This window comes from Microtus pennsylvanicus, chromosome 9, assembly GCF_037038515.1.
Source record: "Microtus pennsylvanicus isolate mMicPen1 chromosome 9, mMicPen1.hap1, whole genome shotgun sequence".
NCBI lineage: Eukaryota > Metazoa > Chordata > Mammalia > Rodentia > Cricetidae > Microtus > Microtus pennsylvanicus.
The window spans coordinates 11655244-11676855 of NC_134587.1; the positions used below are offsets into that span (position 1 = coordinate 11655244).

The following is a 21612-nucleotide window of genomic DNA, read 5'->3' on the forward strand; positions in this document are numbered from 1 at the left end:
GAACACCGCATGCTCTTGACGGCTGAGCCCCCACCCCACCAGCCCCAGTAACGTTTTATATTTTGTTCCAGGTTGATCTCCTATCAAGAGTTTTTGGCATTTGAATCTGTTTTATGTGCTCCAGATTCCATGTTCATAGTGGCTTTCCAATTGTTTGACAAGAGTGGAAATGGAGAGGTGACGTTTGGTAAGGGGAAACGAAAAAGATTCTAAGTAATAAGTGAAGCTCCCAATGCCGGTCCCGCTCTCTCCATTCCCAGATGTAACTACTGAACGCATGTCGCTGCTCTCTTAGGGCCGAGTCAGTGAGTGAACTAGTAATTCCTGAAGGGATTTATATAAATAAACGTGGGCATTCCTGCCTCAGAGTGTTAGTTAATTGCAGAAGGTGAAGGAATTTATGAATGACATTGCTCTGGCTCATTCAAACACTGATTCTGTGACTTCCTAAGAGAGTCAGGGGAGCTCGCCTTGTTCCGGCCCAGGCTGGGCAGAAACTCTCCATGAAGTGAATAAGTATGAAGACCAGTGCATGTCTTCTCATGCTGTGAAGGGCTTCTGTTCTACTTCAGGTTTGAGCAGGGAGTTTGGAGATTCTCTATGGCACCTTGGGAAAATTGCTACTCTGCCATTTCCCACCCGCAAGGGGACATGGGGATGATGGACTAAGGCAAGATTAGCATCTCCAAAGCCCTCACCCCTCTTTGGTTTTAGGACATAAAGCCTAGACAGGTAGAATTGTCATCTGAGGTAGATGCAGAATTTGATTTAAGTCCTTTGGTAGCACATTGTCTCAGAAGTATACAAACAAATTTTTTTCCTTTTTTGTTTCAACTATCATTCATCTTTAAGGTGCTCATTTGTAGAAATTACTTGATGCTTAGTATCAGTGTTGATTGATCTTTCCTTTAGCAGCTTTTCAATTAAAAAAACAATTAGTGTTCCCAAGGATTTAGAGCCCCCTTTCCTTTTTCTTTTAATATTTGGAAATATTTTTTCTTATGATTAAAAACAAATAACATGAAAATTTCCATCTTAATCACTTTTAAGTGTTCAGTTCAGCAGGGTTTGGGATGTTAGACGGACTTCCACAACTTTTCATCTTCCACAAGTGAAATTGACCTCCTTTTGTGGTGTGAATTGCCACAAATATTTGTAGAGAAACCCTTGAAATTCAGGCTTTCCTAAAATCCCAGCACTAGCTGTCCCCTCCGCTGCTTTAGTTATAACAGAAATGTCCTTTATTTACACACAGTGGCGCACATCTTTAATCCCAGCACTTGGGGGGCAGAGGCAGGTGGATCACTGTGAGTTTTAGACCAGCCTGGTCTACAGAGTGAGTTCCAGGACAGCCAGGGCTATATGGAGCTCTTGTCTCAAAAACAAAACAAACAGAACAAAAACCATAAAGGAAGCAACGTCACCATAACTCTAAGAATGGCAAGGAAGGAAATTCATCAGAGGGACCGGTTGCACCTTGCCTGTGACTGAGGTGGGCACATTGTCTACTTTGGTAATTTTTCTCCTCTCTTCATTGGCCCAACCCTCCTCTGTGAGGAACATTTAAAATTAAAATTACTCTGCAGAGCATGTAGTGGGCATCCTCCTGGCTCTGCAGCGAGCTCTGGCCATTTTGCCTCCTGCAGAACGTTGACTTTCTGCCCAGACACCCTGAGCTATAAAGCACAGTCTCCATCACCTAGTTAGTCAGCACCAACTCCGCTGTGCTGAGCATTCTTCCTGCACAGGCAGCACCTGCGTTCACACGGCTCCCTTCTAAAAGTGGCGCCTGTTGGGAAACCGGGACACGTGAGTGTGAGCTCGTGACAGTATCCCTGTGCTTACACCATGTGCACACCGAGAATTAGGTTTCTCAAAATCAGATTCTGATTTATTTTGTCTCCTGCCTTGATATTGTGTTTCCTCCATTTGGTTGCTCTCCCCAGCTTGTGTATGTGTCACCAAAGACACTTCATGAACAGACCATCAACAGATTCCTGTCACTGTTGATTAGGAGAATAAAATGATACAGGAAGCAGTTGAGTGCTGGTACACACCTTACTTCATGAAGATAAAAGCTCATGGATATACAATTAGGTCCTAACTTTATTATTTTATGACTCTCCTATTTTTCCCTTGGGTTATGATTTATGGCTGAGGATTTTAAGAAATATAGTCAGGGTGAAAAATAGTTTGAGTTTTTAACAACACCTGCTGTAGTCTGAAGGATATATGCACCTCCCACCCAGAGTCTTGCGTTCTTTATTCTGTCCCATAATATACAGATAAGACTATTATGGATTATCTAAAAGTTCCTGGGGTCCTTGCCCAGTGTGTCTGGTCCTTCTGTTTCCCCCTCCCTCTTCCCATCCCCCCTTTCTCTTTCTCCCACTCTCATTTTGTAAGGGACTTCGATCTTTTCCTCTTCCTGTCCTCGATTTCTAGTTTTGGGGATCCACTTTTAGATCATTTTCTTTCTTTTTTTGTGTATCTGGGGATTGAACCTGGGGCCTTATGCATTCTAGGTAAGCATTCTGCCACTGAGCTCAGGCCCAACTCAGACCAGCTTTCTCAACTGCTCTGACAGCAATGCTAGTAAAGAACAGGGTAAACACTGTATCTGTTACTTACAGCAAATGCCATGTAATAAGATTTTTAAGGTTCACTCATTCCAGGATTCCAGATTCTCTGCATAAGGAAGTCATCAACTTGAAGTTTATTTTTATAGGACTTTTAGGTATGTGGCGAAGGTCAGTTTTTATGTTTGAATCCATTTAATAAAATGAATTGTTCTTATATATGTATAGACGCATGTTTAGGGAAAAGAAATTTGATATCCACTTTAACTAGAGTTAAGTCATTTGCACCAAATGGCCTTCTATTTCGTAGTTGGATCTAAGGTACAGTTTCCTCTTGTGCACATGAGGGAAAGTGAGGAGAGGTATTGGATGTAAAGAGCAGTAGAATGGAGACCAATCGCTTTGCCATTGCCATATTTTGTGGGCTCTGACAGCAGTGCTGATGTTATCTGTGCATTTGTATATACTGTTCTCACCTGTACCTTTGTTTTAGATATGTTTTTTATGCATCAAGGTAATATATTTAAGCTTAGCACTTTGGCAAATATTTATATACATAGCAGCATTGGACATTTAGTTGAGTACCAGACAAGGGTTTTGTTATTGTTAGACACGCCTCCATTCTGGAGAGAGGGCTTTTACCAATGCCTTGGAAATACATTTCAGAATGAAAGCTCAAGGAAGGATTCCAGAGTTCTGTTTCTGTTTTGTTTGTTTCTAAATAAATAAAGCGTTAGTTGATATTTTTCTCTTTGATAATCTTTAATAAACTTTTAGTGCATGCTGTGGGTAATCACTTTATGGCATGTATCTCTGTCACTGCCGGGTGGCATGAGCCTTGTGGAGGTCATTGCATGACTGGTGTGTGCTAGATACAGTGTACATGTGCCCGTGTCTCACTGTTAGCTGCAGGTGTGCTGGTATCCTGCTGGGTAGGCTTAGATAGAGGTAACCTAACCTCCATTAAGTGGTGATATTGCATGGTGCTGCTATTTACTGCCATGCATTTATTTAGATTTTTAAAAAGAAGGTACTTATCGCCGTATCAAAGATTTAGTTCTAAAAAATAAGACCAAACAAACAAAACTAAAAGATACTCTTAACGGGTTACTAATGACCAAATATAAAACATACTCCATGCTCTAGATTTTCTATGAAACACTCACGCACATTGCGCTCTGACATGTTTGTTAGGACCGGGAAGTCATCAGATTGAACTTTCCAAGGACACACCCAGACTGTAGAAACCTTCTAAATCGGGTGCCTTTTGACATAGTACTGTGTTGGTGTCAGGATATATAGCATACAGCAAGCAAAAAAAAAAGTGTATTCCACGTGTGCCTTTGAAACAGATTTTCTCTAAAGGAAGGTGGAGCCACCACTGTTATTCCAAGTGTCAGGACAGGGTGGTGTAAACACCAAACCCTGTGTGTGCCCCTCCTCTAGGGAGACAAAACTGTAGACTTGGATGACGTGAGAGTCTTTGGCCATAAGACTAGTAGAATTGTATGCTGCATGAGCACATGGGGTGTTTGATTAAATCACAAAGAAAATTTAAGATTTTTCGTATTGTTTTTAGACATCACAGAAAGAGCCAATTTGGAAAAAAAAAATACGCAAGCTACAAAGTAGCTTAGCGTTTGAGGCTAAGGGAGAGGATGCGTTTTTATGTCACTCGATGGCTGACTGTTAATGTCAAGGCTTGTAGCGTCTGTGATACTCTTTAACCATGAACTCATCTTCCCTGAGAAACAAACCTTTGTGTGTATTTGGCAGCAGGATTGCTCTGTTTGACTGCTCGTACAGTAATCCCTTCTGGAGGTAGGTAACGGGCTAACAGACACCTTCCCTGGGAGTCCAGAGGCAGTTCACCCAGGTCACTAAACTTCCTGGAAGTAGAGCAGGAAGTGGAGAGTGCACCCTTCGGCTGGGACTTCCTCCAGCAGTTCCGGCTGTTGCTCTTTTCTGTTGTTATTGTTGTTGGTGTTTGTTTTCTTTCCTGGGTTCCTAGTTGTTCCTCTTCTTCCCTCCCAACTTTTCCTTCACTGAAAAGCACATCTACAAGTCTCACTGTTGTGTCTGTTCAGTTGTACACCAGGCTAGTCACCATTTACCACAGGTATCCTCAGGGCCTCTCTGACTTCGCCCTAAGCACTGTGTAGGTGAAACCCAGCTGCTGAGGAAAAAAAAATTCCCCTGGCAATAAGAAATGCTTGGGGTCTCAAGCCTTTAAGTTGGAAGCGGCGGCTCCTGCTGGGCTGGGCTCCTTGAAATCAGGACGTCAGGCTGGGCTGATGGTAGGTGGGCTGTGTCACGGGGCTGATGGCTTGTATACCTACAGGAGGAGTTCTCTGGCCACACCGTTGGTACAGCAGCTCCTTCCAGGCTCACTCATGGAGCAGGCATGGTGGCAGTCTTGGAGAAGAGTGCCAGCCCCGGTCAGAGGTAATTTTGTACTGCAGAAAGGTGATCAAGACCCCGGAGGAAGCACCCCTGAGAACCAGGGGCGGGATGAGGGTGGATGAGATGGGGAGACACAGTGTGGGCTGCTGGGGAAGTGGAAGACTCTGTTAAGACAAATTCACATAATATGCTTCGATGTGTATTTCACCTAGCCCAGTCTTTATAAGGGACTGATAGAGCTAGACTGACTAAGAGAAGTTCTTGGAACATTTTTTTGCTTAATCATATTGTCACCGTTACCTGCCCTCCTGACAAATCACACGCTCGCCTCCTTTTGAGCAAAGAGAATGTAATGACAAGCTCCTTTCGCTATCTGGCCCCAATTCCCTCTTCAAAGGAATTGTAAGGCATCTTCCCCCCCCCCCCAAGCTCGTGCTCCCCGCAGGAAGTTTAAAAGTGGCCTATTGTTTTCTCTGTCAGAAGCATGAATGGATTCCCGTTTCTCTTAGCAGTGCCAACCTAGTATAACCTCCTGGATCATGATCTCGCTGCCAAGATGTGACTGTCACGCCAGGCCAGAACTGTGGCCACGGAAATAGTGCTCGTAAAGAGTGCTATTTAGAGCTAAAAATCCTTGTTTGCCCCTGGAAAGATGGGATTCTCTTTGGGTAGGAAATTTCACACAGAGCAGTGAGCTAGGGCAGGTATGCTTGGGGGTTAATGGCGGTCCCCCTTCTCAGGTCCTGTGAGACCTGCTGACCCAGGAAGATAATTGCGGCTGCTCCTGCTGGATCTATAGACTCATGCAGGTATCGGCTCCTTAGTCCTCGGGCTCTGACATCATTTTGTTTTGTAAATACATCCCAGTGTAGGCACAGTGGCGATTATAAATTGGACGTCAGTTGTTGACTCTCTCTGTGACATTTTATGAGCTGGCTTCAGGCGACGGATGCTGGACTAGTAACATATTTGTAGACTACATCTCAAGAGATGCCAAGAGAGGTTTACAGTCTTAGCAGCCCTGGTGACTCCAGTTGCGGCCCTGGGCTGTGATGCAAGGGACTGAAAGTACCATGGATTAGTTAATAAACTGATGGATGATGTCTCAATGAAGCCATGCACAGAGCTAGCAGGGGACCATTTGGGGAGAAGTGGAAAATGTCCAAATACTACCCGTAGAAAACGCCACTTCTATATTTGAGAGCTGGCTATGACTAATTTAGACGACTATTTTAATTGCTTGAACAGCAGTCTAAGATTTCAGAGATTGCTAGGGTATTAGTAAGAGTTTCCCACTAAAGCCTTTCTTCTAGGGCTGGGGCGTAGCTCCGCGGTAGACTGCTTGCTTAGCATTGACGGGGCCTAGGTTCAATCATTAGCACCGTTTTAACAATTTGTTTTTCACTATCAAGATTTTTTTTCCTAATATGTTGTGTAAATTTAGTGTGTAAGCCCGGTATGGTAGCTCATGCCTATAACGCCAGTCTTCAGAAACAAAGGCCACACTGGGTGACAGTGAGAAACACTGTTTCAAATGACAAAACCAAGCCAAGCGGAAACTCCATCAGAAACAGTAGTGTAGGCCAGCCACGAGGAGGCTGAGACAGGAGGATTGTAAATGGCTTCAGAGTGAGTTCAGGCTCAGCCTAGGCAATGACACCCTGTCTCAAAATAAAAAATTAAAAAGAATTGGGGATGAGGAGCTGAGCTCACTAGTGGGAGGGATACTTACCTCGGAAGCTTAAGGCCCCACTCTGACAAGTCAATGCATAAATAAAGACAATTTAGTTATTTTGGTAATGTCAGGAAAAAAAATAGAAATGACTACATATTTTTTTTTGTCTGTTGTTTGAAGGCTTTTGAGTCTTTGACTTTATTTAAGGCTTTTTCACACTTAAGATAATTTCCAAACCATACAAGAAAGATTCAGTTTTATCTATTAGTACATAAAAATTATGCCTATATCTTTTGTTTTTAGAGATAATTGCCACGGTAAGCAGACTCAGTGTGCACATTTCATATTATATAATTGAATATTGTGGATTACAACCTTAAAAGCGGACGTTACCATAAAATGCAACGATTTATGCTATCCTCGTCTGCATTCTCTTATGCTTTTCATCTTTTAGTTGAAACACCTTTTTTGTTAGGCTTTTTTTTTTTTTTTTTGAGACAGGGTCTCCCATGAAGCTCTGACTGGCCTGGTATTCTTTATGTAAACCAGGCTGGCCTCCAATTCACATAGATCCTCCTCCTGCCTCTGCTCCCTGAATGCTGAGATTGAGGACAGGCACAATCCTGTCCGTTTTGTTAGACTTCTAAACTAAGTAAAGTTAGTAAATTTGGGGATATAGTGACTTAGTTATATTAGATGGATCCTAAAAACATTTTTACTAGTATTCCATATTTTAAACTTTTTACAATCCTGTTTTACTTATTTTATAAGCTTTAGCATATTTTACAACTTGAAATTTCATTTACACCTTCCCCCCCCCCCCGCACCCCCTGAGGTAGAGGATTCTGGGGATTGGATCCATGATCTCATGCATGATAGGCAAATGCTCTACACACGCTACATCCCCAGGGTCTTGTTTTAAGGATGACCTTTCCCATTGATTTGAACCAGCATCTCATGAATTGATACTGTAGTCTTTTCAGAATAAAAGCCCATGTTTAGTTTATGTTTAAGGTGGACATACTTGACATACTTGAAAACTCTGAGATCTTGTTGCTACTTTGCCAAGAAATCCTGCATCCATTTGAGAGAGAAGATGAGAATCCCATCTCCCCAGTGACATCCAATGCCTCCTTTTGACTCTGCTACATCCTGTAAACTAGAGCTGGTACCTTGAGTTCAGACTGCTAGGAGAGTTCCCGTTCAGATTCTGCCCAAATGCAACGCTTTCATAAGACAAAGGGAATCCATTAGACCCTCGCCAATTCCGAGATGGGTGTTGTAGTCAAAGACTGTCGATAGCAGAGAAAACAACACAGTTAGAGGTGATTATAAAACACTAAGCCTATGCTTATTAATTCTTTAGGATAATTGATAGCTATTGACGGCAGAACCCTTTCACTAATAAAATTGGCTTAAATTGGGAAATAATTTGGTTCTTAAGACATTACTAAAAAAAAGGCCCCTGCTCGCTTAACTCTGCTAATGATTTTTTGTTTTTTTGGCATGAGCTTCTGAATTCTTCTACCCAGTCTGTGCCTGTTAAAGTAGCACTCATTTGCGAACCAATTTTTGATAATACATGTAAGACTGTAAGAAAGTGAATGATCTTGCTGGTGCATGAAGACAGGCAACAGAGAGCTGGTTGTATCCTACAGCGTGACCGGTACCTACCGAGAAGTTAGCGTCCCGCGTATGGTTCTTCACTGACAAGCGGATCACTCATTTCACTTATCTTAAAATATTTTAATAGTTCAGGCTAATAATCATGAATTTTAGGGGGATTTCGAGGCTTTGTGGCAAGACCCTATTTTTGACACTATTAGTTTTAATAAGGTGCTTTACTGCTGAGCTAATGATACGCTGTTGGTAGTATTTCTTATAGCTATCTTCAATAGTCATATTCAGGCTAGTGTGAATGTAATAATCACGCCTCAATCAAACCATACTTAGTATGACAAATATTGCATTATACTGTAATTTAGGTATTCACACTTCTGATAAAAGGCTTAATTCGACTCCTTGAGGAACCAGGAAAACGCTATTGATTTTAGGCTGGAATGGAAAGTAGCAGTTATTTATATTGCAAGATAGAAATCGCTTCCTAATTAAAATTAAATCTAGAGAAATTAAGAATCTCATGGCCTCATATGTAACAGTACACAGTCTTAAGTGAAAAATTATATTTGTATCAGTTGCGTTCCTGCATGGGTTTCTGGGCACAAAGAGAGTTGCGGTTCCTCTTAGTAGAAGCAGACCGTCTTGGCTTCTTAAACTTTCCCTAATTCTTCTCTGTAGGAGCATTGCGGTGGACCGGATGATTCGGTGCAGTGTGGCTGATGCGTCTTTCTTTTCCCTTTTTAAGAAAATGTCAAGGAGATTTTTGGGCAGACTATTATCCACCATCACATCCCTTTTAACTGGGACTGCGAATTCATCCGACTGCACTTTGGGCACAATCGCAAGAAGCACCTGAACTATGTGGAATTCACTCAGTTTCTGCAGGTGAGCACCCCTGCTGGACACTTGTATTGTCTAACACAGGGACAGAGGAAGTCCCCATCTCACCCCGTTGTTCATTGCCCGCTCACTGAAGCAAGGTCTTGCAGTCATTGTTTTTCCAGTGTGTACTTCTGTTTATTTAAATGCTCACCTTATATTATCCCTTCTTCATTTTTCTACTTTCAGCTGTGTTTGATTGAATTCTAACTACGTGAGATTAGGAGTTCTTTTACCTCTCACAGCCAAGCACAAACTTGGACATATTCCACCCGTGTCTTTCCTTCCTTCCTTCCTTCCTTCCTTCCTTCCTTCCTTCCTTCCTTCCTTCCTTTCTTCCTCCCTCCCTCCCTCCCTCCCTCCGTCCCTCTCTCCCTCCTTCTCTTTCTCTTTCTGTTTTTTCTCCCCAAGACAGGGTTTCTCTGTGTAACCCTGGCTGTCAGGGAACTTGCCCTGTAGAGCAGGCTGGCCTTGAACTCACAGTGATCCACCTGCCTCCATACTCATCCTTTCTATAATTCTGTCACAAGTCTATTTAGATCGATAGTCATTGGAATTACTGTTGTTTCATAAATAGAGCCCTCCATGCCTGAGTAAAGGAAAATGAAGAATTCCGAGACTTTTCTCATATGGGAATCGCTCTTTCTTATTCCATCACTAAACGTTGGTTTGATGGGATGTTGACTTTTAAAGCATTTCTTGTTTGCTTTCTGCCTTGTGGTGTTGACGCTAAGAAGCCCAGTGCCGTTCTTATTTCTGATTTCTCTTGCACTCTGGAGGGTTTTAGGGTTCCCTCTCCCTGCCCTCCCCACCCCATCTCATTACCAGTTTTTTTACCTGATTGTTTCCAGGTTTTAATCTCTTCTTATTCAAGAAACTGAAATAAGGGCATGCATAGATTGCAGTCTCAAAGAAACTTAGTTCCAGGGAAAAGTGATAGGACAGAGGGGATAAATAGAAGTACAGGAAAGCGAGCAGTGGCTCCGAGAGTGAAAGAATGCTCACAGGCTGCAGGCTATTGCCTGAGACTTCGTTTATGGGGTCTAAGGCAAAGAGGGACTTGCTACTAAGGGGCGTAATATGGGCAGTTCTCTATTTCGATTGACAAATTTGATTTACAACTCTTTACTACCTGTATTTCTTCCCACAATGTGCCCAATTTTCATCCTATGAATACCCAAGTATAACTAGGTGTGAGATGGGAAATAGCAGGGCCAGCCAGATAGATCAGTGGGTAAAGGCACTTGCCACCAAGTCTGATGAGCTGAGTTCAATCCCTAGGACCCACATGATGGAAGGAGAGAACCAACTACCATAAATTGTCCTCTGACCTCCACATGCATGCTCTTGTGTGTCCCCACCCCCTTTTTTATAAAGTAATACCTTTTTAATTGAAAAAGAATTAAAGATGGCAAATGGAGGTTTTTCCTTAAAAGCTCACTTAGAGGACACGATTTGCCTTGTTGCCCATGTACCGCCAAAACAAGTTCGTGCTGGGTGGCTCCACCTACCCTCCTACAGAATCTAACTGGGATGCATTTGAATAGAAACTATCCATATTTAGTTGCTGACAGGGGAGAGAAACTTTCCCATTATTTGGAGGACGGTGCATGTACAACTGGATACAGGTGGGAGTCCTGAGTTACCTGCAGGTTGCTAAGTGCATTGTTAGGAAAAGGTGTGCATGGCCCATACCAAGTGGAACCATTCCCCATGCTGGTCTGCCTTGCCTTGTTGATGACATTTATTGATATATTTACTTTTAATCATTTTGCTGGGCATTTGGTAGGATCTCATAAGGAAAACTTCCATTCTCAATTTTCCTCTTCTTTTCTCTGAGGCTGGTTCACAACTGTAGACTGTGCTTCCCTCTTCCCAGCATTCTCGTTGCCCTGCCTCTACTTCCTGCCTGGCTACTGGCCAATTAGCATTTTATTAAAACTGCAAGTGACAGGATAAAAGACTATTGTCCTACAGCATCCCCCCCCCATTTTTTTTTTTTGGTTTTTTGAGACAGGGTTTCTCTGTAGCTTTTGGAGCCTGTCCTGGAACTAGCTCTTGTAGACCAGGCTGATCTCAAACTCACAGAGATTCACCTGCCTCTGCCTCCCGAGTGCTGGGATGAAAGGCGTGTGCCACTACCTCCCGGCATTATTTACTAATTCTTATAACTTACAGTTATCCCATAATTCTTGTCTGTGTTAGCAATGTGACTTGCTACCTTTTTCATCAAGGCAGTCACATCTTGCTTCCTTTTAGGCTGGGTCATGACTGCAGACTGTATATTGGTATTTTGCCTACATGTATGTCCACGTCAGGTCACCTAAAACTGGGGTTACGGAAAGTTGTGAGCCACCATGTGTGTGCTGGGAATTGAACCCGGATCTTCTGGAAGAGCAGTCAGTGCTCTTAACCTCTGAGTTATCTCTCCAGCCCAGAAACCAAGTCTTTTATTCAGTTTCTGGGTAGTCAAGGATTGCGCTGAACTTCTCATCCTTCAGTGTCCAACCTCTGGAGTGCTGGAATTACAGGTGCTGGTATAGATTTTGTACTTCTAGCAGGGTCCCAGGATTATTTGATTCTCATGTCACCTACAGAGCTGTCTGGAGTTCTTGGCCCCTTGAAAGATTTAGAAGGTTTGATATACTCGTCTTTAGCTCACCACCTTGCTAAGAATTTTCAAATTTTTATTGTGAAATCTCATGTACATACAGAAAACCATATAAAACAAATATATAGCATAATGAACTATGAAACAAATACTTGCTAATTTTAGTGACTTTAATTACCATTGAGATATCAAAGTTCATGGAAAAATATAATTAAAACCAGATGTTATACTCCCAGGCAGTGGCGGCGCACGCCTTTAATGCCAGCACTCGGGAGGCAGAGGCAGGCGGATCTCTGAGTGAGTTCAAGGACAGCCTGGTCTATAGAGTGAGTTCCAGGACAGTCAGGCCTACAGAGAAACCCTGTCTCAGGAAAACAACACAAAACAAAAAAAAAAAAAAAAGCAAAACAAATGTTGTGGAGCATGCCCATAATCCCAGTACTTGAGAGGTGTAGACAGAAGACTCAGAAGTTCAAGGCCAGCTTGACTACACAGAGAGTTTAAAGCCAACCTGGGCTACATTAATTTAAGTCTATGTTTTTTTAAAAAAGATATATATATACATATACATATATATACATATACACACACATATGTAAAAAATAAATAAAAAGGGTGAGACTACAACAAAATATTTCATCTCTGTCTATATATATCCATCCATCCATCCATCCATCCATCCATCTGTCCGTCCATCCATTCATTTGTGGGTTCAGGGTATAAAATCTGGGCCTCATGTATCTCATGTATGACAGGTAAACTTTGAATCAGTGAGTCTCCCAGACTCCCAAAGAATTTTAAGTATCAAGAAGGGGTAAGGGGCTGGAGAGATGGCTCAGCGGTTAAGAGCACTGACTGCTCTTCCAGAGGTCCTGAGTTCAATTCCTAGCAACCACATGGTGGCCCAAAACCTCTCTGTAATGAGATCTGGTGCCCCCTTCTGGCCTGCAGGCAGGGTACTGTATATATAAATAAATAAATCTTTAAAAAAAAAAGAAGAGGTAAGACAGCTTTGGTGAATGAATGGCAATGATAATGCCTAATCTTACCTTTGTATATTTAAATATGACTGCAGTTTCCAGCTACATGGTGCATGAACATGGCATATGAATACACATCATGTGTCATGCCAGCACATCCATATGGATTCCATGATGAACATGGCATCTGCATACATGTCATGTGTCTTGCCAGCACATCCATGTGGATTACATCATGGGTGCCCAAGACAGAAATGCTCTGGCTTTAATTTTTCCAGCATATCCTAAGGTACATTTTACTGTTTTTATTGAAATATCAATATTGGTTTTACAGTAGTTCCAAACATCAGAGAGTTTCTGGCTTATTTTAGAGTTTGAGAGCGACTGTGCCCCAGTCTGACAGAGTGATAATAAGCACAGCTTGTACGGTTTCCTGTCTCTAGCTTCCATTTCAGAATTAGGAAGTATTGCATTGCCATTTGGTGGAGTTTCACACTGAGTTCTTTTTTTTTTTTAAATCATTTGAAAAAAACCTGGTGTCTGACGCAGAGAGGAGGAGAGAGACTGGCTCTGATTGCGACATTTAAGAGTGAGAAACTGAAAATGAATGTCAACTCTTGATTCAGGAAGTTCTCATGGGTGGCAAGAAAGTAAATCACTGTGTATTATAGCAGCCGGGAGAAAGCCCTGAAACCGCGGTGCGCTTTGTTTCCAGAGATGGAAACTTTCCAAGTAAAACCCAAAGGTCTCCCCCTTCCCCCACAACACTTTGGTTCCCGCCAGCTCCATTCCATTTTCTTCCCCCAAGGAATACCAGGTATCACCTCTGTCAGAAAGCCCCCCTAGAACAGTTCAGAAGCTTGGTTGTGACGGACATGCCGGGGAAGGCCGTCTGTCCTTCATTTTTTTGCAGAATGTGTGCTTGGAATATGTTCCAATCATTTTAATGCTGTTTCTCTTTCCTCTGCAGGAACTGCAGTTGGAACATGCAAGACAAGCCTTTGCACTCAAAGACAAGAGCAAGAGTGGTGTGATCTCAGGTCTGGATTTCAGTGACGTCATGGTCACCATTCGGTCCCACATGCTCACTCCTTTTGTGGAGGAGAATTTAGTTTCAGTAAGTAAGAAGACAGGCTTTCACTCCCCTGCTTTGAACCCCGGGTTCTGGAATACCTTCTTATATCCACATGGCTCTTAACTAACCAGGCGTTATGTTTAGGTGGTAGAAGTTTAAAGAGAGAGAGAGAGTGTGTGTGTGTGTGTGTGTGTGTGTGTGTGTGTGTGTGTGTGTGTGTGTGCTGAGTGGTCTTTTCTCAGTTTCTAACTTCATCCAGAGCTACCTTCTTGCTCTCATGTATTTCCAAACTGTTGATTTCCGTTTACAGTGTCCAGTCCAAGGGACACCAGAGTTTGTAGACAAGAGACAGTGATTGCTGTATTTCAGTGCATCCGTGCCTTCATCTTGGCTTCTGTCACCTCCACCCCAAGCTCTGGCAGCCTAGTTAGGACGTTCCTTCCTCTGTGTGCTGGAGGGATGGTCACTGGCTCATGTCAGAAGGCCTGGAGGAAGCATGGGGCCACCAGCCTCTGCAGGCATTGCTCTCTGCCCCTTCACCTGTGCGTTCCGAGTGTGTGTCCCAGACACAGGTCTTTTGTTCTGTCAAAGTGGGGACCCACAGCCAATTCATGCCACTCACTTCCTTGTGCGGGGCGAAACTCCCCTCAGTCACGTGTTTCTTTGTACACGCTGTGTTGTGTGGATGTTTTTGATTACTGCTTGTTTGGGATGGAGGGAAGCCAATGGGCCTGCTGTTGTTTCAGCTGAAGGTCATTATCCCCGACTTAGACTGGGGTAGAAAGATCAACTTCTGGTCTTTCTCCTCGGTGAATTTGAACGTGGAGCCTGTCACTCTCCCCTCCACATGTCCCCTCCCTGACAACCCACCCCCCCTTTTGTACCTTCACCTCATACCACAACCAAAGATGAAAGGAAGGGCCCAGAAGGAATCAGGGAGGGAAGGAGAGAAGAAAGGAAGAAAATCCAGAAGGAAGCATTCACTCAGCCTTAAATACAAAATCCATTTTGTATTTTCCAACTTGGTTATGTGGCTGTTGCCTCAGTTTACCAAAATACGATCACAACCCTCAGAGGAAAATATTAGGGAATCTGAATCTTGCATTTGGTATCCAGATTGACATTAATGGGGGCGGGCAGAGACATTTGCCCGTTGTTGCCTATATGTATAAGGTGGAGGATTTAAATGTCAAAGAGAAACCAGAGCCTCACACTGCTTGTGATCGACTCTTCTGACTGGGGTTGTGACCTTGATGTTTCTATCAGTATTTCTGTGAGTTTTAAACACTGGCAATTTTCCAGCCCCTCCGCCTTGTTTCTGTTTGTTTGTTTTGAGACAGGGTTTCTCTTTAGCTTTGGAGCCTGTCCTGGAACTAGCTCTTGAAGACCAGACTGGTCTTGCTTAAACTCACAGAGATCCGCCTGCCTCTGTCTCAGAGTGCTGGGGTTAAAGGCGTCTGCCACCACCGCCCGGCACCCTTCCACCTTGTAACTTTGAAGTTAGACTTTTAGAAACTGAACAAACAAACCAAGAAGCAAAACAACACAAAATCCTTCTCTTTTGAGGCTGTACCTAAATGATGGGCAAAGGGAGAAGTTTCTTGGCCTCCTGAGATAATGAAAGCCATTGTCTGCTATGCTGTGGGAGTGAGCTCTGTGGCCCAGAAGCACCAAGGATGTAACTTAAGAGCGAACCCTTGCCAGAACTTCTGTACATTTGGGGCACTTTGAGAGCTGTGGTTTGCATGATGCAGGATCAGAGAGCCACACAAACTAGGTATCTTTTTTGTTTTGTAAGACAGGGTTTCCTTGTGTAGCCCTTGCTATCCTGGAACTCACTCTGTAGACCAGGCTGGCCTTGAACCCAGAGATCTGCCCACCTCTGGCTCCGGGTACTGGAATTAAAGGTGTGCACCACCACCTGATGCCAAATAGGTATCTTAAGAATAACCATAGCTTTTTATTTTTTTAAAGATTTATTTATTTATTATATATACTGTATTCTGCACCAGATCTCATTACAGATGATAGTGAGCCACCATGTGGTTGCTGGGAATTGAACTCAGGACCTTCGGAAGAACAGGCAGTGCTCCTAACCTCTGAGCCATCTCTCCAGCCCCATAGCTTTTTAAAAAATTGAGAAAAGTTGATGTCATGAAATGGTCTTGGGGCTGGAGAGATAGCTTGGTGGTTAAGAGCACTGCTCTTCCAGAGAACTTGGATTCAATTAGCAATTACATGGTGGCTCACAATCATCTGTAACTCCAGTTCCAGGAACCTGGATGCCCTCCTTTGGTTTTCTCTGGCACAAGGCACACATGTGGTGTATCACACACATGTAGTCAAAATACCAGTATACATAGAATATAATAATAAATTTTAAATGGTCTTAAAATTTAAGGTTGCTAAGACTGGAGGGGTGGCTTAGTGGTAGCATCCATAGTAAGTTTAGAGAGGCCTTGGCTTCAATCTGCAGCATGGAAAAAAAATAAAGTTGTGTTTTTGTGTATGTACACGGGAAAAGTAAATATTTTAGGAAATATTCCTTATATTATCCATTGATATTTTTCCAGGACTAGCAGGCATTGCATAGTTGAGGGTCTAAAAGAATCCTGTTTAAATAGCCAGGTTTTGATCTGCAGTAATTGTATTTGTTGTTTCTGACCTTAGCGGTGGACGAACCATGAACTCCAGCTTCCAGATGTTGCTTTCTTCTTTAAAATCTCAATTGCATAGGCTTCCCTGAGGGTGCAAAGTGCCCCTTGTCTTAGTTAGGTATTTATAGGCTGGTAGTTAATTGTTTTAATGACGGAGACTCCTTCGGGTCCACTTTGAGAGAAAAGAATAAATGCAGAGTCCAAACCGCGTTTCCTCCTTTGAGTTTTGAATGTTTCATGTTGCCGTTTCCTAGGCTGCCGGAGGAGGCACTTCTCATCAAGTTAGCTTCTCCTACTTCAACGCGTTCAACTCCTTACTCAACAACATGGAGCTGGTTCGTAAGATCTACAGCACTTTAGCAGGCACGAGGAAAGATATCGAAGTCACAAAGGGTAAGTTTAAAAATCGGCTGCAATCTTCGAATCTGTGCATTTCATCAGATAGACATGGGGTCGGTCCAAGTCTGCCCCAGAACAGCCTGAAAGTCAGTTGCCACACACGTGTGCGGTTCATGCACGCTCATGCTTCACACGGGCCTCGAACCCCAGGTGCCTTTAATGAGATGCCGAGGCGGGAATGCTAAAGTGCCTTTGACAGTTTTGAAAAGAGCCTTGGCCCGACCTGTCACACAGGTCAGTGGCAGTGTGGCAGCAGCTTGTTTGTACTGGGAGCGAGTTGCCACCGAGAGGAGCAAGCCCACTCTCCATGGGTGAGTGGTGACAGGATGTTTTGGGAGACCTGAGAACAGCGACGTTTATCCCGTGACTCTGGAGACCAGCGTGAATAAGCAAGAGAAGTGAGAACTAGAACGTCATGGTGTCATCATCGAAGCTGGTTTATCTGTTCTGCAACAGTTTTCAGGAATGCAGTTATAAGCAGGACTTGTATTTAAATTTAGTTTTAGATGTTTAGAAAAGTGCAAACATTCTTCTGTTTCCTGTTTCTATTAGGCTCTTGAGCAACTAACCTTTGTTTCTTTCTCTTCCAGAGGAATTTGCCCAGAGCGCCATACGCTATGGACAAGTTACTCCACTAGAAATTGATATCCTGTACCAGCTTGCAGACCTATATAACGCTTCCGGGTAAACTGCCCTGTAACGCATGGTGTTCAGGAATGGGGGGACGCTTTAGATTTGACGTATACCTTTCCTTTTACCAGCGGTCTTTTCAGCGTATAGATTCTTAGCAAGAGAAATAGAAAGAGAGAGAAGACAGAGGGTTTGGAAGGGAGAGGGATACGGGGGGGGGGGGGGGGGCGGAGGGAGGGATGAAGGGAGAGAGTGGGGGAGTAAGGGGGCAGAAGCAAAGAGAGAACGGGTTGAAGCAAAGAGCCAAGAAGAATGGAGAAGTAAAAGAAGAGGTTAGGGGTGAGGGGAAGAGGGAGAAGGAAGAAAAATGAGTAGGCTAGGGAGTTAGAGAGAGGGTTTAATGTAGCCCTTCTCAAAGTGTTCTGAATTTAAAGAGGTTTGCAGGAATTTGCTTAAGTCTGTAAATTCATGGAAATCGGCTGGGTACATGGAAGAATGTTGTATTGAGGAATGGTGTTTCCTTTTTGATTGCCACAAACACTCATCTTCTGAAGAGTGTGTACCAGTTTGTGTTGGAGAGCATTATTTTCTTAAGCTGTGCCTCATACATCATTCCGTTTCCCCAGAGGCAAGCTCAGATGTTCATGCTTTTGTTTTTTTATAAGTTAAAACCAAAAATTTGTGTAGAGGGCATTTAACATGCAAAGACGCTCAAATTCGTGGAAGGCCGTCATCTACAAGGGCCCAATCAATGGACAGGGTTAAAGCGGTGTACAGTCTGTTAACAACCTGGGTTATTGTTGTTTCTGTCAGGCACCTGTGGTAGTTCATTCAGTAATAATATCAGAAATACTAGGCCTGAGGAGATGGCTCTGCAGTTAGGGACACTTGATCTTTGTGCAGAAGACTCAGATGTAATCCCAGTATCCACTGGGTGGTGCATCCCTACTGTAACTCCAGCTCCAGGGGATCCAAAACTCTCTGGCTCCAAAGGGTGCTTGCACTCACATGCATATACCCTCATATATGCAGACACGTGCAAATATACATAGTTAGAAATAATTTTGAGATATCTGGAGACTGCAGAAGTTGGCGATGCGTACGTGATTATATTGCCTGCTTGCGGTATGGTGCATTGCTGGATGGATGGGATGCATAGTCGTTCAGCTGACTTGGGCATCAGCAGGGTTTGGTGATTGACATAAACTCCCAGGCCACATCTCAACCTTCTAAAATTCACACTTTTAGACACATGTTTTGAGCCTCTTTCTTGTAAATGAATGTTTTTTAAAAGTCCTTAAAACTACATCTACATCTGAAGCGACTATTTTTTTTTTTTAGCTGGTTTGCAGAATGCGGTTATTTTTAAGTCAGTTTTGGCACCCACAGTGCTGCATTCATATGATTCAAAACTCAGGGGCTTTGAAGAAAAACGGTGTAAAAGAAGGCTCCTTCCACCCTTCTTGCTTCTAACCTTCCCTCTGGGACACTGGGGTCTTCTGCATTCTGGAGAGGGCCTGTGGACCTTGGCTTCAGTGTGAATTCTTTGTTCACTGTTGGTATCCATCACTGGGGTCTCATTAGATCTGTTCCCTCCTCAGTGATCTCCAGAGGCTTTTAATTTTGTTGTAAATAAGATCTGAAGGCTTATTGGTTTTTTTCCTCACTAAAGTGGTCATAGAAGGTAAATAAGGAAATGGCCCCTTTTAAATGCTAGCTCTTCGGGGATTGGAGGAGAAAGGTGTGTTCCATGGGAGGGGGCTGTCAGTATCTAATGATTCTCTTTGCCACTTTTCTCCTTTAAGGCGCTTGACTATGGCAGACATCGAGAGAATAGCTCCGTTGGCTGAAGGGGCCTTGCCTCACAACCTGGCGGAACTTCAGAGACAGGTATGAGTAGCCTGTACTATGTGGACCATCAACAGCACTGACGTGGGTGAGCGTCACCAGCCTGACGATGTCAATCGACATGAATATTATCGATTCTAGAGCCCCTAGCTCAGCGGTTCTGTTGACCCATACCTGGTCTACAGAGCTAGTTCCAGGACAGGCTCCAAAGCCACAGAGAAACCCTGTCTCGAAAAACAAAAACAAAACAAACAAACAAACAAAAAAAGATATTTTGATGTGATGACTAGTTTTTGAGTTTCATTCTTCTAACTTATTAAGATAAGGAGTTCAAACAGTTGTGGGTGTGACCTCCTTTCCAGTCATTTACCTAATCATCTTTAAAGAGGAGTGTTCAGGCCACTTTGTAAAGAGTTTAAACACAAATCTATATATTTAAGCTTATATATATATATATGTATATATCACTTTTTTAAGTTTCAAAGCATTTTGCAAACAGTCTCTGCGATTGTGCCTAACAGATTACAAGAGAGAAAAGGAAATGTATCTAATTAGTAAACCAGAAAGAATTTTTTTCTTTAATGTTAAATATGATAGAAACAGGGCTCATGTCTTGTAATGTTAATATAGCTCTATTTTGGATTTCTAAATGTTCTCAGTAGAAAAAGCCAGACCCATGAGATGGCCTCCAACTCTGAATGGAACCATTTTTTTTTAAACGAGCCTTGTTTTAAATGGGATCCCGAACTGCTAAGCATTCGAGCAAGCTTCAGTTGTAGCAGAGGTTCACGGGCCTTGTGGAGACAGAGGTTTAGGGAGCCGGCCTCTTCCTTCTGATGCGTCACCGGTCTGATCCTCGAGGAACCTCTATTTCTCATTTTTCTTTATGAGGCTGTGTGATATTCGGGGAGATAGGGAGGGGATGTGGGAAACAGAAGGACAGGGGATAAGAAGAATAGGAAGGGGCAGATTGCCTTTCTCCTCACCGGAGTCCTGGGTGAGCAGCTGGGGTGGGCTTGCTGTTATTCATCCTTGTCAGTTAGGCCAATGAGAAATCAAAGTACTCATCCAGGTATGGTGTGAAGTGCCTGTGACCCAGCACTCAGTAAGCGGAAGCAGAAGGATTGCCGTGAGTTCAAGGCCAGCCTGAGCTACGTGGCAAGACCCTGACTCCAAAGAATTGATCAAACAGAAAAGATGTCTTGACTGAGGAAAACAGAAATACTTCTGCTTGAGGTCCTTAGACTTGTCTTCTGAACCAGCCTTGGCTGCGTAGCAGATTTGAGTTTGGCTTGGGCTACATGCAAAGGTATCTTAGAGAGGGAATGAAGGAGAGAGAAGAGAGAGATTAGAAGTTTCTTCTGTGTTCGGGTGGTTGAACCTACACACCAGTCAAGTGCTCTACTTCAAGCTATATTTGAAGCTAAACAATGATCCCCATCTCATCATTACTGGCCTTGAACTCTCTTTGTAGTGGAGGTTGGTCTTGAACTTGGATCCTTCTGCTTGCATCTCCTGAGTGCTGGGCTTACAGCTTGTAACAGCACACCTGTTCTATGAGTGCTGGGAATTGAACTCAGGGTTCTGTTGTGTGATGTTTTACTATTTTCTCTTTCGGCTTTTTGAGGGGCCCACCACCCAGCTCCCAAATAAATCACACACAGACACTTATTCTTACTTTGAATGCCAAGTCTTAGCTTAGCTTGTTTCTGGCCAGCTTTTCTTAAATTAACCCATCTAACTTTTCCCTCTGGGTTTTTATTTTTATTTCTGTATACCTTTCTTTACTTCTTTCTCCGTGGCTTGCTGTGTAGCTGGGTGACTGGTTCCTGATGTTCTCCTCTCTTGGTTCTTCCTCCTCCAGGATTTCTCCCTCTATTTATTCTCTCTCCCCGCCAGCCCCGCCCATCCTTGCTCCTGCCTCGCTATTGGTTGTTCATCTCTTCATTAGGACCATCAGGTGTTTTAGACAGGCACAGTAACACAGCTTCACAGAACTAAACAGATGCAGTATAAACAAAAGTCACACACCTGAAAATGATATTCCCCAACATTGTTCACGTTAGACAGGCATTGTACTGACGGAGCTGTGTCCCCAGCTCCCCAAATGGAAGTTGCGGTTTGAAGAAACAGAGTTAAATAAAAGTTAATAGAAGGCTGCAGAGAAAAAAGATGCACACATTTTTAAGACTTGTAATCATTTGGAGTTAAAACCAGGTTGTTCCTGTGTGAGAATGGGCAAAGGAACCTCCTCTT

At 43.2% G+C, this 21612-nt stretch overlaps 1 protein-coding gene across 1 annotated transcript in view; it reads left to right on the top strand.

Annotated features, from left to right (window-relative positions):
• The window catches only part of Slc25a12 (solute carrier family 25 member 12), a 71786-nt gene that overhangs the window by 29224 nt on the left and 20950 nt on the right, over window positions 1-21612 (top strand). The window contains exons 4-9 of the mRNA XM_075984912.1: window positions 72-187; window positions 9023-9162; window positions 13718-13864; window positions 16734-16872; window positions 17469-17562; window positions 19314-19398. Coding sequence (XP_075841027.1) covers window positions 72-187; window positions 9023-9162; window positions 13718-13864; window positions 16734-16872; window positions 17469-17562; window positions 19314-19398 — 721 coding nt within the window. The remainder of the gene's footprint in view (window positions 1-71; window positions 188-9022; window positions 9163-13717; window positions 13865-16733; window positions 16873-17468; window positions 17563-19313; window positions 19399-21612) is intronic.